Source organism: Littorina saxatilis, linkage group LG15, assembly GCF_037325665.1.
Source record: "Littorina saxatilis isolate snail1 linkage group LG15, US_GU_Lsax_2.0, whole genome shotgun sequence".
NCBI lineage: Eukaryota > Metazoa > Mollusca > Gastropoda > Littorinimorpha > Littorinidae > Littorina > Littorina saxatilis.
This window is the reverse complement of record NC_090259.1, coordinates 7,843,141-7,860,640: the sequence shown is the minus strand read 5'-3', so window position 1 is coordinate 7,860,640 and position 17,500 is coordinate 7,843,141. Positions and strand designations below refer to the sequence as shown.

At 43.3% G+C, this 17,500-nt stretch overlaps 1 protein-coding gene across 1 annotated transcript in view; it reads left to right on the top strand.

Moving 5' to 3' along the window:
* LOC138948406 (fatty acid-binding protein, intestinal-like) overlaps nt 1-12,143 on the top strand; it is a 24,687-nt gene extending 12,544 nt beyond the window's left edge. Inside the window, exons 2-4 of the mRNA XM_070319940.1 lie at nt 8,739-8,920; nt 10,299-10,406; nt 11,744-12,143. Coding sequence (XP_070176041.1) covers nt 8,739-8,920; nt 10,299-10,406; nt 11,744-11,794 — 341 coding nt within the window. The 3' untranslated portion in view covers nt 11,795-12,143. The remainder of the gene's footprint in view (nt 1-8,738; nt 8,921-10,298; nt 10,407-11,743) is intronic.
* Nucleotides 12,144-17,500: the final 5,357 nt, after the last annotated feature.

Below are 17,500 nucleotides of genomic sequence, written 5' to 3'. Positions count from 1 at the left end.
TCGCGGAGAGGTTTCATTTTGTGCTTGGTAGTTGTTCTCTCTAAAGTTACCCGTTAGGCCTAATTACAGCGCATTAGCTTTGATAGACATTCAGCAAAAAATTAATACAGACAAACCCACAACTGTTCAATATTAGGAGTCCAGTATTGAGCAGTGAAGAGGCCATCATGAATCATTGTAAAAAGCCAACTATACTTCAATTTAGTTCAAAGTATATGATAGCGCCGTATACTGTATTGCAGCTCGTTTTCCCCAGGGAGAAGGCAGACCGAACTTCCATGAGGGTAACCTCAAAGGGCTGATATACAATCTTACACTTATCTTATCCTTACAACTCAGCGTGCGAGACAAACAAATTCAAATATTCGAGTTTTCTCAGAACCCGCAAGGAAAAATCATATTTAAATTCCAGCAGGGGTGGGACTTTTCCGCGGATTTCCGCGGATTTCCGCGGACACAACTTACGAATTCCGCTGGAGTTATCTATTTTTCCGCGTCCCATTTCATCACAGTATCTATAACTTGTTGACTGAATGATATGGAGAGAAATGAAGATGGAACAGAACACTGGAGGCTTGACAGTTAAATTGTGCTGACTTAAAATCCTGATAACTAATAGTAATTTTGAGCTTCAATGCATTGAATCATACTATTGCCAGTATTGGATTATGGATACATGGTTTATTACGTAAGTATGCACCATTACAATGTTACCATTGGTGTGTGAAAGTGTGCTTTTTGTTTGGGGGGGAGTGAGGAGAATGTCTTTTTTACCTGATCCAAACGAGTTGAATTTTAGTCTCAGAATGCACCAGATTGCACAGACTTTAATGTACCATTTAAAAACAATTCGGGGGAGCATGCCCCGAACCCCCCATAGAAAAAAGGGATTTCCTCTTTTTTCATCACAAGAGAGTCCCACCCCTGAAAATCTTAAATTTAATTATATATGGGTTTCGCTAACAATAGTGTGAATGAAAAACAAACCACACTTGTTTCAATCAATCAGCAGCGAGTCAGGGCGACCACAGGTAAGTAAGTAAGTCACTAGACAGATAACACGTGCACAGCAATGTGGGACACATGACGACAGCGATGATGAAACCTGTGAGTCCGCAGAGCAAGGAGTCCGTATCGTTCATTCCGAATCCAAGTTGGTGCACGTCTGCTGATAGTTGATTGTGTACCAAGGAGAAATGTAATCAGTGGCGCTAGAACCGTGGAACCCCCCTTTAAGACCTCCAAACATCGGACAAAATCAGGTCTTAACAAGGAGGGAGTCTTAAAATGGAGGTAAATTTACAAAGGTTATGAACAGAAAATCTTAAAAATCATGGTCTTATAACGGGCAAAGTCTTAAATTGGGGGGGTCTTAAAAAGTGGATTTCACTGTAGCTGGTGCAGTGTCACAGGGCAATGAGTAACAATGATATCTCAAGGGTAACATATAATGATATCTCACCCCTGTGAGTCAGTGTGGGTGGCACAGGGGAAAGATAAATGTCTTCATTCCCTGATACGAAATCCCGGTCCGTCTGCAGTGCACGTACACCCGGCCAGGGGTCACACGTAGCCTGCAGACAGGGGTCACACGTAGCCTGCAGACACTGGGGTTTTACACGCACACAGAATCAATACTGTGACCTTTACACACAGCTGGTACAGTACCTTTACGCACAAACAATCACCCTAAACACACATGCATGCACGCACACCCGTACACTGAGGCAGGCACACACATACACACACACACGAACACGCACACACACACACGCGCGCACGCACGTACGTACGTACGTACGTACGCACGCACGCACGCACACACACACACACACACACACACAACACACACACAGAATAGAATAACCTTTGCATACACTGGCGCACAAGTAAGCCAACACACATACACATACATATACTCACACACACGCACAGTGTCACACACATACACATACATATACTCACACACACGCACATACACAGAATAGAATAACCTTTGCATACACTGGCGCACAAGTAAGCCAACACACGCGCACAGTGTCACACACATACACATACATATACTCACACACACACACACACACACACACACACACGCTTGCTAGAACGATGACCATCGATTTCACAAAATCCGCTTTGCATATTGGCTAGAGAATGACCTTCACAAAATTCTCTAGCACGTACGTACGCTTTGCAGTATGACTATCGAGTGACCTTCACAGTGTGCTAAAGATTGACAGATTGATAATTAGGCCCCCCCCCAAAAAAAATAGTCTGTTTACGGTAACATAGGCACACAAAAATAGGGTCGGTAGGTCGGGATTTTGTTTTCTTTTTCTTTTTCCCAAAAAACATATTTCATAAGTTATTTTGCCAAAAAAAACAAAGACCTTTTTTTTCTTCCTAAATGCAAAAAAAAAAAGTCTAGGGTCGCGCGAAAAAATAGGGTCGGTTGGGATACCGTAAACAGACTCTTTTTTGTTTTGTTTTGCCTTACACATAGTAATTTTCAGATCCTTCCGTCGTCGCTGTTGTGAAGCTGTTATGGCATCTCACAAGGTTCTTAGTTGATACAGATTTAAAGATTACAGTTGTACGCTTGCAGTATGATTTTATATTGGCTTTTACGACTTCCTCTGTCACTGCCGGTGTGAAGACGATTGTCGGTTATGTATGTCGTCACTTTGTGGGTATAGCTTGGCCGCGTGGAAAGGTCAGCCGGACTGACGTCATGTTGTAACACGTCACAGACGCTACATAGTGTAAAAGCATCGTTACATCGTTTGTCCTTTTAGCGGTGGTCACGGGACGTTACTGTGGAGCAAAGTGTCATGCGCTTGTCGCACAGAGGTTGCTGCGCGCGAGGCTTTTGCAAAGGCTCTATACTTACTGACTTATTTGCTTGTTTGCTTGCTTACTTGCATCAGCATCCTCAGTCTTTGTTTCCTTCCTTCCTTCCTTCCTTAGGCCGTTTGCCCCTTTGCTCCAGAAGAGCATCAACGACACTTCACCATCGGCATCGACACTGGGCTGTCCTTTCTGCCTCTGGCCAGCTGCTGCCTTGTCTCTTTATAGCTTCACCTCAGTGTCTCGCCTTTTATTCATATTCAGCAATTTCTAGGCCTCCCCGGAGGCTACGCTCTTTGGCGGCTGATACTGCATATAAGTTGGCTTCCTGAAAGGGCTCTAGTAAAGCCTATTGCTAATTGTTCTGTCGCAAAATTGACCTCCCGCGTCGCTTGCGACAGGCACCTAGCCATGGCAAGGCGACAGTGCCGCTGCTGTCAAAGACTAGCAAGAAATGTCTGGAAAAAACGTGGTGATCTGCTGTGTATGTGCGAGTATCGATTGTAGTTGTGTTTCTTGCAGTCACAGCAGGACGAACTGACGAACGAACACAAATGCTGAGACTTGCAGTTTTCTTTGTATTTTAAGTAGTTGTTGTTGTTGTTGTTGTTGTTGTTGTTTAGCAAAAACTGATAACAAGAATGTAAAGAGTTTTGTTCAATTACATTTTGCACTCTCTCCAACACGCTAACATTGACAAGATTATGATAACCTAAAGGTGCCCTCTCACATGATCAAACCACACACACACACACACACACATGCACGCACACACACACATAATTATTCTCACACACACACACACATATACACACACACACACACACACACCACACACCACACACACACACACACACATCTAAAAATAAAATCCACAAACATACAAATGACAAGCAGGACCACAATCTAAGGCTGACGGACATCGTGGACTCCGCACCCTAACCCTAATTCTGAATTCTGCTTTGGAGCTGCCATGGAGACGCTGGCTTGTCATTGCACGCCTTGAGTTGACTAGGGCTGAGATGCACGAAGCAAATCTCGGTGCCACCCAACTTTGTGGGAGCCAGCCGCGCCGCGGGTTCTGATAGGTTCAAATTGAGATTTGTTGTGAATTCAACCAAGCAGACCCCGCGGCTGGGTCCCACCCAGTTGGGTGATACCCAGTTTTGCTTCGTGCACCTCAGCCCAGGAGAGGACACAGTTCACAGAGAATCTCTGTGACACAGTTTCCTCTCTCCACTCCTTTTTTTTTTTTTTTTCCAAAATTTTTTATTCAAATAAATAACAACAATTAACAATATCTCATACAATGAATTAAATACAACTTATCGAGTACAACAAGCTAACTTTTTTAACGTTTTGTTCTTCTCCACTCCTGTCTGATACGTCGAGTTCACGTGCCCGCTCCCATACCATGACTCACAGGCATCTAGTGCACATTATCACCCGCCAGAACATGATAGACACCTGCTTATTTCACACCGTTGTCTTGCCTTGGATACCATACAGTATCTCACTCGCCGATAAAGGTGTTATATCACGCTATATCATACTCTCCGATAAAGGTTTTATCACACTCTGGCCATTTAAGGAGAACTTTGCTCTCAAAATATCGCTACCTGAAATATTTCAGTCTGGTGAGGACATTGATACGAGACGTCCTTCGAGATAGTGATTAACACACTAAAGGCATCAGTAGCGTCACTTACTGGGTGCTTCAGTCTCATTATCACGGACAAGCCCAGTTATGCCCAATACAGTGGTACCCCCCCCCCCCCCATTTTTTTAAGACTGCCTCCTTTTTAAGAGCATGCATTTTCGGGTCTTTTGTTCATAACCTGTGTAGATTTACCTCCATGTTAATTAAGACTCCCTCCTTTTTGAAACGTGATTTTATCAGATTTTGGAGATCTGAAAAGGAAGGTTCAACTGTAATAGTTGTTTTTTTCATTATCAGCGAGGCCTTGTGTTTCCAGAAGTTGAATCATCGTCAAGACCTTTGTTTTAAAGTAGACATTGACACGGGGCCGGTGTCACGAACTGAAACCTCTGCTGAACAATCCTTCTCATTGCGGTCAATGCGAATGCGCCAATCTTGGACTTAAAAAATGCGACCCTTTGACCGAACGAACCATGGGTTAGGGTTAGGGTGCGGAGTGATCAGAAAGTCACAAAGTGTGTGTGGTAACATGCCCCCTAACGAAAGTTTCAGGTCCCTTGCACCGGTCTAATATGGTTAGGCGTTGGTGGGTTTTTTTTAATAATTTTTTTTTTTTACTATACTGAATGTATGTAACACATTTAACACACATGAATGCTTTAAAGTATGTAAATGTAGTATATACATGTCCCGCTCACGATGCACTGGTCTTGAAAGTGCTGTTTCATAAAAGTCCTCCCAAGCATCTATAGCTAAGGGCGATATGTCTCACTTCCCCTGTTGTGGCTTTGTAGACGTTGTGTTGTTATTATTGTGTGTGTGTGCGTGTTTGTGTGTGTGTGTGTGTGTGTGTGTGTGTGTGTGTCACGTGCGCGCACACTGAATAAAATAGCGTCAAAGTATCTGTACTGCTGCTTGTCCAGCCATTGACATCTTCAACTCCTTTGTACCTGCCTTGAAATTGTAGATTAATCTGTTGGTGGTGGGTTTTTATGTGTGTGTGGGTGTTTTTGTTACTCAGGGAATGCATGCAAAAGGGCCGGTGTGTGTGCGCACCATTTTTTTCTCGATAATTGCTCTAGGCCGTACATTCTTCATGCCGCCTCACAGTTCCACGGTCCCCCCAGTTTTTACCGGCTACAGTGACGAAACGCCCGGCAGTTCTGATGGCCCAGTGAGTCAAGTCAGGCCAGGCAGTAAATGGCAGGCCGGGTGGTGTCGTTCCCATGGAAACCATTATCAGACATAATCAGAGAGCCTGCATTCCGCGGAGCTAAACACTGGGGAGGGGATTATATCAGTGGCGGTGCAGTTTATGTGCACTATACGCATGTCATTGTCACTGGTGTCCGTTTCATTTACCATCGTCTCTCTATTACTCAAAAAGTGTTCCTTTGCGTGTGTATGTCTTTTGCAATTTAGTTTTTCATTCAAAGGCACTTAGAACTGCACGTAGAACTTTAGTAGAATTTGTGCCATATCAGTTCTTCTTCTTATTTTTTGTTATTGAACAGTAGCTGGGATTATATTTTGTTATTTTGGGCAAGTATGAAATTCCGCGTTTGAAGAGATCTTCACCGGACAAGCGTGTCAAGTTTGAAGCGCCTTTTCTTCTGGTTTCAAAGTACGTTACTCATACTTATGCATGGCAGCATACCGCGTCAAATCCCATTCTTGAAACGATTGTGATTGGTTCCAAGTGCGGGAACACGTCGTTTCTGTTGCCGTTGAATAAACGTCACAACCACAACCACCAACAACAATAACATCTGTACAAGAAGCAGCCAAGCTGTTAAACGTTGGTTTGTGTTCATACAATGCTGCTCGACGTTTGTCCATCAGTGTAAACTCCCTGCACAGATCTGTGGTGATATATATATATATATGAGATGGTTTACACGAAAAGGCGGGTATCTCTTAGTGCGATCGTCTGACGCTTTGTTGGAATGTTCACGTTCCGCTGCCTCAGCGTGAGAGTTTTCAGTCAGTGGAGTTTGAAAGGCTAATAATACGTATAGCCGGCTCAGGATCAGCCACGGGTTCAACCAGCAGAAATTGTGTGTGTGTGAAATAATGCATTTTTGTTCCTCTTACATACTCCCCCCCCTCCCCCCCACACACACACTTTTACAAAAACCAAGAGTCAAACTGATGAGCCAAGAAGATGATGTTGCTGTTGGCTCTCCCGGTTAGTATGTGCCACGGCCAGGCTAGAGTACAAGAGTTATCTGCAAGGACAGATTTTTTTTTCTACGGATAAAGAGCTCGCGGGATGGTGGGGGGGGGGGGGGGAGGAGGGTAGAGGTGGCGGCTCTGTTCTTGGTAGTGAAGGGTGTGCTACAAAGACCAGATTCAGCACTGACTTACGGTCATGCACGTAAAATTCCACTCGTGCAAAAACACGAGTGTATGTGGGAGTTACAGCCCACGAACGCAGAAGAAGAAGAAGAAGAAGAAGAAGAAGAAGAAGAAGCACTGACTTTACTCCCCGGCGTGTTGTTTGTCTTTGTTAGTCTGTCATTGTGCAGTGGCAGCGCTGTGGTGATTAGGCTGCATGCTTGCCAGGGGGTGACATGACATCCTAAGTGTAGCCGGTCTCTGTCTTCTGTTCCACGTACGATAGTTCCGTTTTCCTGTATACAGAATCTGAGCAGTTCCAGTATTTCAGTGGCTAAAAGGTTTTTTCCTTTGTTTTTCTTTTCTTTCTTTGTACACTGAGTGGCCGTTCTATTGATTATATCAGTATTAGACCAATGAGAGTGACATTCCTTCAATGAAGCGTCTTTCTTTCTTTATTTGGTGTTTAACGTCGTTTTCAACCACGAAGGTTATATCGCGACGAGGGAAAGGGGGGAGATGGGACAATGAAGCTTCTGTGCTCTGTTCCACAATGGTTCTGCTTCCTGTGTGTTGCATTACTAAATGTCATTCCCCAGCTTGTTGTTTTCATCAGTTAGTGTTTCTGTCATAATACAGTGGCCGCTCAGTTTACTGCGTTTATTAACAACACATTCCTGAGTGTAACTTTGCCTTCTGGGCTGCAAAAGTTCTGTTCCTCTGTGTACAGAGACTGTTTTCTGAGTTGCACTCCCGGGCTTAATTATTTCCTGTTGTCTTTCTTTCATTGTTTAGTGGTCGCTCAGTCCAGACTGTGTGTTAGAGAAGGAGAGTGACATTCCTCAGTGTGTGGCTTGTCAGTTCCGGGATTTCTCTACCACTCTTCTTTATCACTTTATATTATACACACTAGCTGCTGCTGCATTTTTGTTAGCCAGCATCCTATACCCAGTCTGGCATCAGGCATGCGCCGTGACCTCTGACCCTTGTTAACACAACACGAGGCGGCTGGGGGATCATGACTGGCATTTATTTGCATTCCTCGCAGCTCTGCACCCATCAGGGGACTTTTTGGTACAGCTGCACCGCAGACATTACTTGCTACGGTATTTGTGCACCCATTGTTAGATTCACTGGTGCAGTTGCACCAAAAACAAAGACTAATACATGTACATATATTACTTTAGATATTTTTATCATGGGTTTTATGAATTTTCTTCTCTTATTCTTTTATAATTATTAATTAATGACCTATTTGTGCTGATGACCAATTTAATTTCCTTTGTTGGATCAATAAAATGTTATGAGTTATGAGTTATGAGTTATGAGTTACATGGTTTTCACTCTTATGATTAGACTCACTGGTTTAGTTGCATCACTAAATAATGCTTTTTACGGTGTCTGTATGAGTGATACCTTTGCTAATATATGTGAAGCAAGGGCCGTATACCGTGCACTGAGAGACTTTCTACTGTGTCTCACGTGCACCCACAATTAAGCCTTGTTGAAGGGTATCAGAGAGAACTTAGATATTTATTTTGAAAGGAGACAGATTTAAAGTGTGGCCTAATCTTCCAACCGATTGTTCCAACCTGTCCTTTACTACGAGAGACTCGGAGAGAGAGAGAGGGACTGAGGGAGAGAGAGAGAGAGGGAGAGGGAGAGGGAGAGGCCGGGAGGGAGGCAGAGAGAGAGAGAGAGAGAGAGGGAGAGGAAGGGAGGCAGAGAGAGAGAGAGAGAGAGAGAGAGAGAGAGAGAGAGAGAGAGAGAGAGAGAGAGAGAGAGAGAGACAGAGATGACGACGACGGGCCTTGACGGCGATAACGATAACGACGATGGCGACGACGACAATAATGATTACGACACCTAACGTGCATTGTACATATGTGTGCAGGATTCTCCGCGGAGCGCATCGAGACGTACCGGAAGTTGTCCTACACGTTGGAGTTCACGAAGACAGGTGACACGTTCACAGCCACCGTGACGTTCGACGCGGAGGGCATCCCCTCTCAGACCTACTCCTTCAAGCTGGGGGAGACCTTCGACTACAACTCTATCGACGGCACCAAGCCCAAGGTACGCTCCCACAACAACCCTCCCCTTACACACAGCGCGGCGGACTTTCGCTGGTATTGAAGCGTTCTAGATGAGTGAACGTGTAACCAAGACCTGTACGCGTACGTATAGATATGACGTCACCCGTACACGTCTTGGAGAGTTGGTGTAGATGATGCTCACCCTTCTCCAATGTTCCAAATGCACACATCCATTTTCCTATACATTGTTTGCCTCCCAGCAAGACGTGTAGATCTTGGCAAACGCGTGACGTAAACACTAGATTTGATGACGTTACTCGTACACGTTAACCGTTCACGTGCAGTAAAGTTCCACATCTAGATCTGTCCATTAATGATACACGATACCGATACTGAAAACGTTACGACCATCTAGAAAGAGGTCTTTTCAAATGGCAATGCGCACAACTTGACAACCGTCATGTATAGCCGAAATCGGCTACTTTGATGTAAATCCCACGACCAACATCCAGATCCAGATCCAGATCCATGCACAGTCTCACAGTGACCTAACGATATATAACCTACTTTATGCTGCTAAAATGTTGAAGTCATCGACTGAGACAAACTTCATTCTCGAAATTCTTTGTCACCTCCTCGGAGACATTTGTTTGTTTGTTTGTTTGCTTAACGCCCAGCCGACCACGAAGGGCCATATCAGGGCGGTGCTGCTTTGACATATAACGTGCGCCACACACAAGACAGAAGTCGCAGCACAGGCTTCATGTCTCACCCAGTCACATTATTCTGACACCGGACCAACCAGTCCTAGCACTAACCCCATAATGCCAGACGACCGCGGAGCAGCCACTAGATTGCCAATTTTAAAGTCTTAGGTATGAACCGGCCGGGGTTCGAACCCACGACCTCCCGATCACGGGGCGGACGCCTTACCACTAGGCCAACCGTGCCGGTACCTCGGAGACATTCAGAAAAGCTGAGTGACAGAATTTGAACGTGGCGCCATTATTCACGTTATTCCGTCACGGTCTTTTTGAACTTTGGTTGGCTTTTGACGTCAAGAGATTTCACTTCGAAAGAGACGGTCATAAAGAGACGTCTCGAATTTTTTGAATTTTTTTCCTCGTCGATATCGTATTTCTTTAACAAAAGCCAAAGTACAATCTTACACACAAACCCGCCCTACAGTTAAATCACCAAAGCTACGATACCCTTATACACCTACCCCTTCGGACAAAGGTCAAACCGACATTAGAGTACGGTATTCTTGCGAACTTACCCTTTTTCTTTAGGCGGGACTTGACCATTTTTGGTTGGTCCCTGGCGTTGTCGTTATTGATAGGTCCGACTGTAGAACGATATAATATCAATCTACACGGGCAAGGATGTCACGTGGTGACTGCTATGATTGTGTGCAGCTCACGATCACGGAGGAAGGCGGCAAGATCGTGGAGAAGTACAAGCTGGAAGACAAGGACAAGGAGTGGGAGACAGTGCGTGAGATCAGCGGCGGCGTCATGACTTCCGTAAGTTCAACGTGACGTCAGAGGTGCACCGTGACGTCATCGTGGCGACAGATGTGGAGTGTGACGTCATTTGTGTGTGTGTGTGTGTGTGTGTGTGTGTGTGTGTGTGTGTAGTGTGAGTGTGTGTGTGTGTGTGTTCGTGTGTATGTGTGGAGGGAAAGCGTTCTTTCTTTCTTTATTTGGTGTTTAACGTCGTTTTCAACCGTTCAAGGTTATATCGCGACGGAGGGAAGGGGGGTGATGGGATAGAGCCACTTGTCAATTGTTTCTTGTTCACAAAAGCACTAATCAAAAATTTGCTCAAGGGGCTTGCAACGTAGTACAATATATGTGACCCTCCACCACGGAATGAGTCACATGTCACCTTTGCATGATTTTCATATTTTTACATTTTCCTGAAGAGTTTTTTATGCTCTATCCAGTGGTGAAAACCATTTTAGAAAAGAGCAAAAACTCTTTGAGTTATAAGCCTGTGACTAAGGTGACCCTCACACCGTTACCAGACACTCCCCGGTCTTACATTAAGCCTAGCGCAGAACCGCGATAGGTGACATGCGACTCATTCCGTGGTGGAGGGTCACATATGACCTTACTGGGAGAATGCAAGTTTCCAGTACAAAGACTTAAAATTTCTTATACTGCTTGACTAAAATCTTTACAAACATTGACTATATTCTATACAAGAAACACTTAACAAGGGTAAAAGAAGAAACAGAATCCGTTAGTCGCCTCTTACGACATGCTGGGGAGCATCGGGTAAATTCTTCCCCCTAACCCGCGGGGGGTGGGAAAGCGTTGCGGCGGAGATGTCTTCTTTCAAGAAAAACATGCGTGCCTGTATGTGTCGTTTCGTGAGTTAGTAACTTTACGCCAAAATAATGCACATGTATGACGGCTAAAATAAAAATTCTCATGAAAATTAAAATTTTCTTTTGGTCTTGGCGGTAGTAAGCCGTCAAACAAATGCACATAAGGTTACGGATCAAAGAATGAACGACCAACGGCCCGCAACACCACTCTGAAAACCTTCTTTGGTTTGAGAACAGTTACGTCCCTTTTACTTGCTCCCATGGCGGCACTAATCTGCATTGATCACAGTGATTTCTTTCGCGAATAATAAGCCACAGAAACACACACACACACACACACACACACACACACACACACACAGAAACACACACACACACACACACACACAGAGTGGTGATGATCATTATCTCTGATTTGCAAACAACCATGTTTTGCGTAAATATCAAAGAAACAAACACACAAACAAACAATGTTAATGCTGCTGCTGACAATTAAATGATGTTGATTGTGATTTTTCTGTGTTGCAGACGACCACATATGGCGGGAAGTCGGTTGTACAGAAACTGAACAAAGCTTAATCATGGACCATATACCTCGTTCGTCAACTTCGTCTGCCTTCTTTGCGGCACACACACACAGTACATACACCACCACCACCACGACCAAACGACCAGTATTATTGAATGGCAAGTTTTGTTGTTATGAACCACGCAATTTTTGATGACGTCTACACAGCTTTCAGTGACGATGCCTTTATCAAAACTGCTCAAAAGTTACCAGCACATGACGTCAGGCTTTTGCTGTCAGTCTTTCATAAAGGCTTTACGCAGTTTTTCTGTTGTTCTATGTTATCCAAAACCACCAAAAGTTAATAATGTTGTTTCAAGTGTACACACCCTTATTATGCTATTAAATGATTTCACCAAACATAGATTGTTCTTGATTTTGAACGATTGTGAGATGTAGGCTATACTGTCTCTCTGTGTCTGTCTGTCCGTCAGTTTGTTTTTCTTTGCTGTCTGTCTGTCTCTCTCTCTCTCTCTCTCTCTCTCTCTCTCTCTCCGGCACCCACAATATTTTGTTACTTAAGTTGGTGTCACACTTGCGTTATGTATCACGGCTTATGAGATTAGGAACGCAACAGGCGTGGAACGTTTTATGTGTCGTTACCAACGAGGGACGAATGTTATGCATGCAGCAAGCCACTTTTCAAGACTCATCGCACTTAAAGTTAAATTTATTTTTTAATAAACCTGACATTTCGATGCTTTGTTTTGTGACAGACGTGCTCGGTGTCACTTTGTCAAGTCTTGACCACCTAACAGCACCCCCACCCCCAGAAATGAATGCCCCTGGACCCCCCCTAGGAATCGGTCGCTTCCCTCATTCGTGTGGTACGCTTCGCTCCCTTTACGTAGCCCACCCCCAGCGCAGCAGACTGAGCTGGCACGTCACTCACAGCGATAAAAAGCGTGCCAGTTCAGTCTGCTACGCTGGACTGGGTTTTGATGTTGAAAGACCTGTTTTTGGTAATTGTTCTTTTGCGTTCACATTTCTCTGCCACCCAGGCGCAGAGTTGCTTTTGTACCAAAATTGATTCTAAACTGTAATATTCATTTTCGTTGAAGTGTGCATAATGCTGAACTTGTGCAACCATACTGTAAAAAGATATTACAGTTCAATAAAACTTTTTCTGAAAGTTCCAGTACGTCCAACAAACTCATCAAAACGCCATAATATTTACACACTTTTTCAATTGTGTTATCAATACTCATGTCAAATTTAAAAGAAATACAATGAGCCATTACAAAGCTACAGGGTTTTTACCCCCATTGCCCACAAAAAATGACGCCAAAACAAGCCTTTTGCGGCTTCTGAAGAGGCTGATACCAGTCTTCTTCAAAATGGCAAAACACTGCTAGGCACAACAGCTGAACCAAATAAATGTGTATGGGTAGAAAATGAGTTGTTCTTCAATTTGAGATCAAAAACGGGGTCACTCTTGCTTATTTAGATTTGTGTGTGTGTATTTTAGTGTCTGCAAGTTTGCTTTTGCGAATTTGATTTCGGAGGGTCTCCGGTACACTGCATAAACACTCATTTATGACAAATGAAACTGTTTCATACGGTAGGGGAATGAATTACCTTTCTGGCAATATACTTGGTTTTAACATAACTGGCCGCATCACAAACATATACAGCAAAATGTATCTGTGTACTTTTTTATGACGGGTAGTGTATAAGTATGTGAGCATGTAAGAATGCAACTTATTCTCTTCCCGTGTCGGTCGCTCTGCTGGACTGTCCATTTTGAAAACTTTAGATTTGTGAATATCTGCTGTCTCAAGTAATCTTATTCTGGTAGCAGAAGCTTTTGTTGTTTTGTGTCTTAATATTATATGTTGTCAATTTAATAATCTACTGAACGGAAGAGAGAGAGAGAGACATAGACCGAGACGCACAGACAGACGGATAAAGGTAGAGACAGACAGAAAGACATAAAAGGAATATTGATGAAAACCTACCCAAAAAACTCAACTCTTTGGTTTCTAATTGTTCGAATGCATTCTCAACTTTACAGCGCCTTATTTGATTTTTTAATTTGATCAACTTATTTGCTTGCTGCCATGATCCAAACACTGACCGACAGATGAACAGGCCGACACACAGACTGGCAAAAACAGCAACACCCAAAGACCCGCACAGGCACATTCAAACTATGACAGGCTTCTATATCACTTACGAGGGCGCGCGCGTTTCGACAATTAACACACAATGAACAAGGTTTTAGTTTGTTTTTGTTTTATTTTGTTAGACACCCACCTCTCCATTTTTTTTCTTTTTTATATTTTGTTATCTATACACAAACACATACAAGAGAAGGAGTGTTTTAAAGATAAGGAGACAGAGCGTCAGGTCGGTGAAGGCAAAAAAATAGGAAAGAGGAAAGAGTCGCCAAAAATAAATCCTAACATGCACTAACAAATCATGTATAAAGTTTAACACGTCTAAGCACAACATTATGTACAAAAGAGTTTTTTTGACTTAATTTAATCTTTGAGTTACATAAAATGTCCTCGTTTCTTCCCAGCCTGGGATAATAAGTTCATTTGGGTATCTTACACCTGTTTTGGATTATGACAGAGTCATTAAAGGGTGTTGAAAAAATCAGTTAGGTGATCCAATTACATAACATACACAATCAAATGTATATGTTAAAAAAATACATAGAATTCTTTGGTAAGATGATATTATCCCCGAGTACGCAGTACTAGGGTCCAGCAGATTTTAATTGTGTGTCTGTCTGTCTGTCTCGACTTAACAGCTTATTGCTGGGAAACTACTGGGCGCAGTTCGTTCAAACGTTGATACACTAACTTGATAATAGGTCCGATTGATCGTATTCAAACTTCATAATGTTACCTGGGACCTAAATGCGAAATAATCCACAAAAACGACTCTTGGCGGTGGGCGGAATTCGCGGTGGGATAGAACTGCTGTTCGGCTAATAGAACAGCCAGCGACACCAGGCTTTGCGTGCGTGTGCCACTTCGCGTGCTGCGCGACCTAATTTTATGAACGAGCAAAGTTAGCACCCTAGGCATTTGAGTTCACTGGCAACATTGTCAGAGTTGGTGGCTTGGTGGAAAGCACGTCCGCCTATGGCCAAAGTGATCCGGGTTCGATTCCCGGCATTGGCGGTCTATTTACTTTTTATTTATTTTTTTACTATTGTTCATTATTAACGTTTTAATGTTTTATTGTATTCTAATAATTTTTTTAATTGTGTAAAATAACTTTGTGTGTGTGTGTGTGTGTGTGTGTTAAAATCCACGTGCACAAGACAAAAACTTTCATAGTGGGGGAGCGAGCCAGTCTGAAGAATACTCGGGTCCAGCGCGAGCGTTTTTTATCCCCGAGTACGCTAGTACTAGGGTCCAGCAGACTTTAATTGTGTGTCTGTCTGTCTGTCTGTGTGTCTCGACTTAACAGCTTATTGCTGGGAAACTACTGGGCGCAGTTCGTTCAAAAGTTGATACACTAACTTGATAATAGGTCCGATTGATCGTATTAAAACTTTATAATGTTACCTGGGACCTAAATGCGAAATAAACCACAAAAACGACTTGGCGGTGGGGGGGGGGGGGGGGGGGGGAGGGAGCAACAGCCAGCCACACTGTAATGATAGAACAGCCGAACGCGTCACACAGTGACGAGAAATATAGGGTCATAAAAAGATTACGTCACGGTCGAAAGTCTTTGACGTCAATTAATGCATCATGACGTCATGCCTCCCTGTAGTCTTTTTCTCTCGCGCGGTGTGTGTGTGTGTTCATTTTGTGCACATATGTATGTGTTAGTGTTTGTGTGTGTCTGTGTGTGTGTGTGTGTGTGTCTGTGTCTGTGTGTGTGTGTGTGTGTGTGTGCATGAGTCTGTACTCGTGTGTGTGTGTGTGTGTGAGTGCGTGTGTGTGTAAGAGAGAGAGAGAGAGAGAGAGAGAGGGAGTGAGGGAGAGAGAGAGAGTGTGTGTGTGTGTGTGTGTGTGTGTGTGTGTGTGTGTGTGTGTGTGTGTGTGTGTGTGTGTGTGTGTGTGTGTGTGTGAATGTGTGTGTGCATTTTCACTGTGATCAAATAAAGGAGAAAGGCCAGTCACCACGCACATCCTCGGCTCGCATACAATGTATTTATATAGCAAAGGGAATGCCTGTAATTCACACAGAGCAATCACTTGGTCTTAAACGTGCACAAGACAAAAACCTTCATACTGGGGGAGCGAGCCAGTCTGAAGAGTACTCGGGTCCAGTGCGAGCGGTTTTTTTTTATACGTAATACATATATCATTAAAACATATCCTAATAACCATTTTAAGCTGCACTACAGGTTAATGCTAATATTTACAAAACAAAAAAAAGGTAGTTTTTATAAAGCTTACAAGTGTTCAAAAAGAACAAAAAGTCAAGGTCAGAAACACACCACATCAGTTATACAATCAGGACAGGTGTTTTACGTGATTACGGAAGACATTTTGACAAGATCAAAGCTTCGGTTGATTTAAAGTATGATGTAACAATATACAGCAAATGTACTGGGTGATGGGTTGTACAAAAAATATATTACCCTCCTGCTGCTATATCACTGACAGATTGCTGACAATAGCATTTCCACAAAAAGGAAGATTATGTCAATGACCTCAAGAAAGTGACAAAAATAAATGTAATGAACTACAGAAACACAACATTACTTTTAGCATATAATCACTTCATGTCCCTAATAGGCTCTAGTTCCTGTGAGGACGTAAAACTTAAGTAACCAACAACATTACATGTCTCAAAAACGCTGTATTAATAATAATAATAACAATAAAACATTCTTTTATAGCGCTGTTCACCGCCAAATGGCAGTCTCATGGCGCTTTACATTAGACATTAAAATTTAACATTTTACATATAAAAAGTTTTCTCGCAAGAAATAATATACAAGCATTAAGAGATTCATAGACAACGACCACTTATAGTTATATAAGATAATCTAGAAAAATTGTTTTTAAAAAGATGAAAAAACAAAACAACCAAAAACAACGTGAGATAAGATATTACAAATCTGTCAAAGCAAATAAAAAACACATGATATATTTCATGTTTCAACAGACACACTCGCAATAGCTCAAAATGTTCTTGCCCAGTGAATGCTGAATCATCCTTGGTAGGGCAATACTTGGAGTTGCTGCCTTATTTAGACCGGATTTCAAAGGGGGCATTCTGACCCTGGTGAGAAACAACATCAGTGCCTGCCATCATATGGCCACAAAGCTGAAGCTAGTTCCCTCCCCCCTATGTCCGTGTGGCAAGAATCAGACAGCAGAGCACATCCTGCAGGCTTGCCCATACCACAGTGCTCTGAGGGACACCACCTGGCCAGAGGAAACAGCGCTACAAAAGAAGCTATACGGCCCCAAAGAGGACTTGGAGAGGACAGCACGTTTCGCCCTGCAGTCCGGACTGACGATCTAACAGCGAACGACAACAAGAAGAAGACCGGATGCTAGTATTAGTCGCCCTGTGAGCATGAGGGTTTAGCAGGACTATCAATGGGATTCAGATAGTAATCATCCTTGGTGGAACCATCGTCTGGCTCAGCAGACTGCAGGATCTTCCTTCACACGTGTCTGGCTGCAAGATGAGGTCTCCAGAGGTGTATACATATCATTTTGGTTGTCAGTCGTTTGTTTGCTTAAGCCCTTCTCAAACGGCTCACTTGCAGGTTGCTTTCGCTTTATCATAAA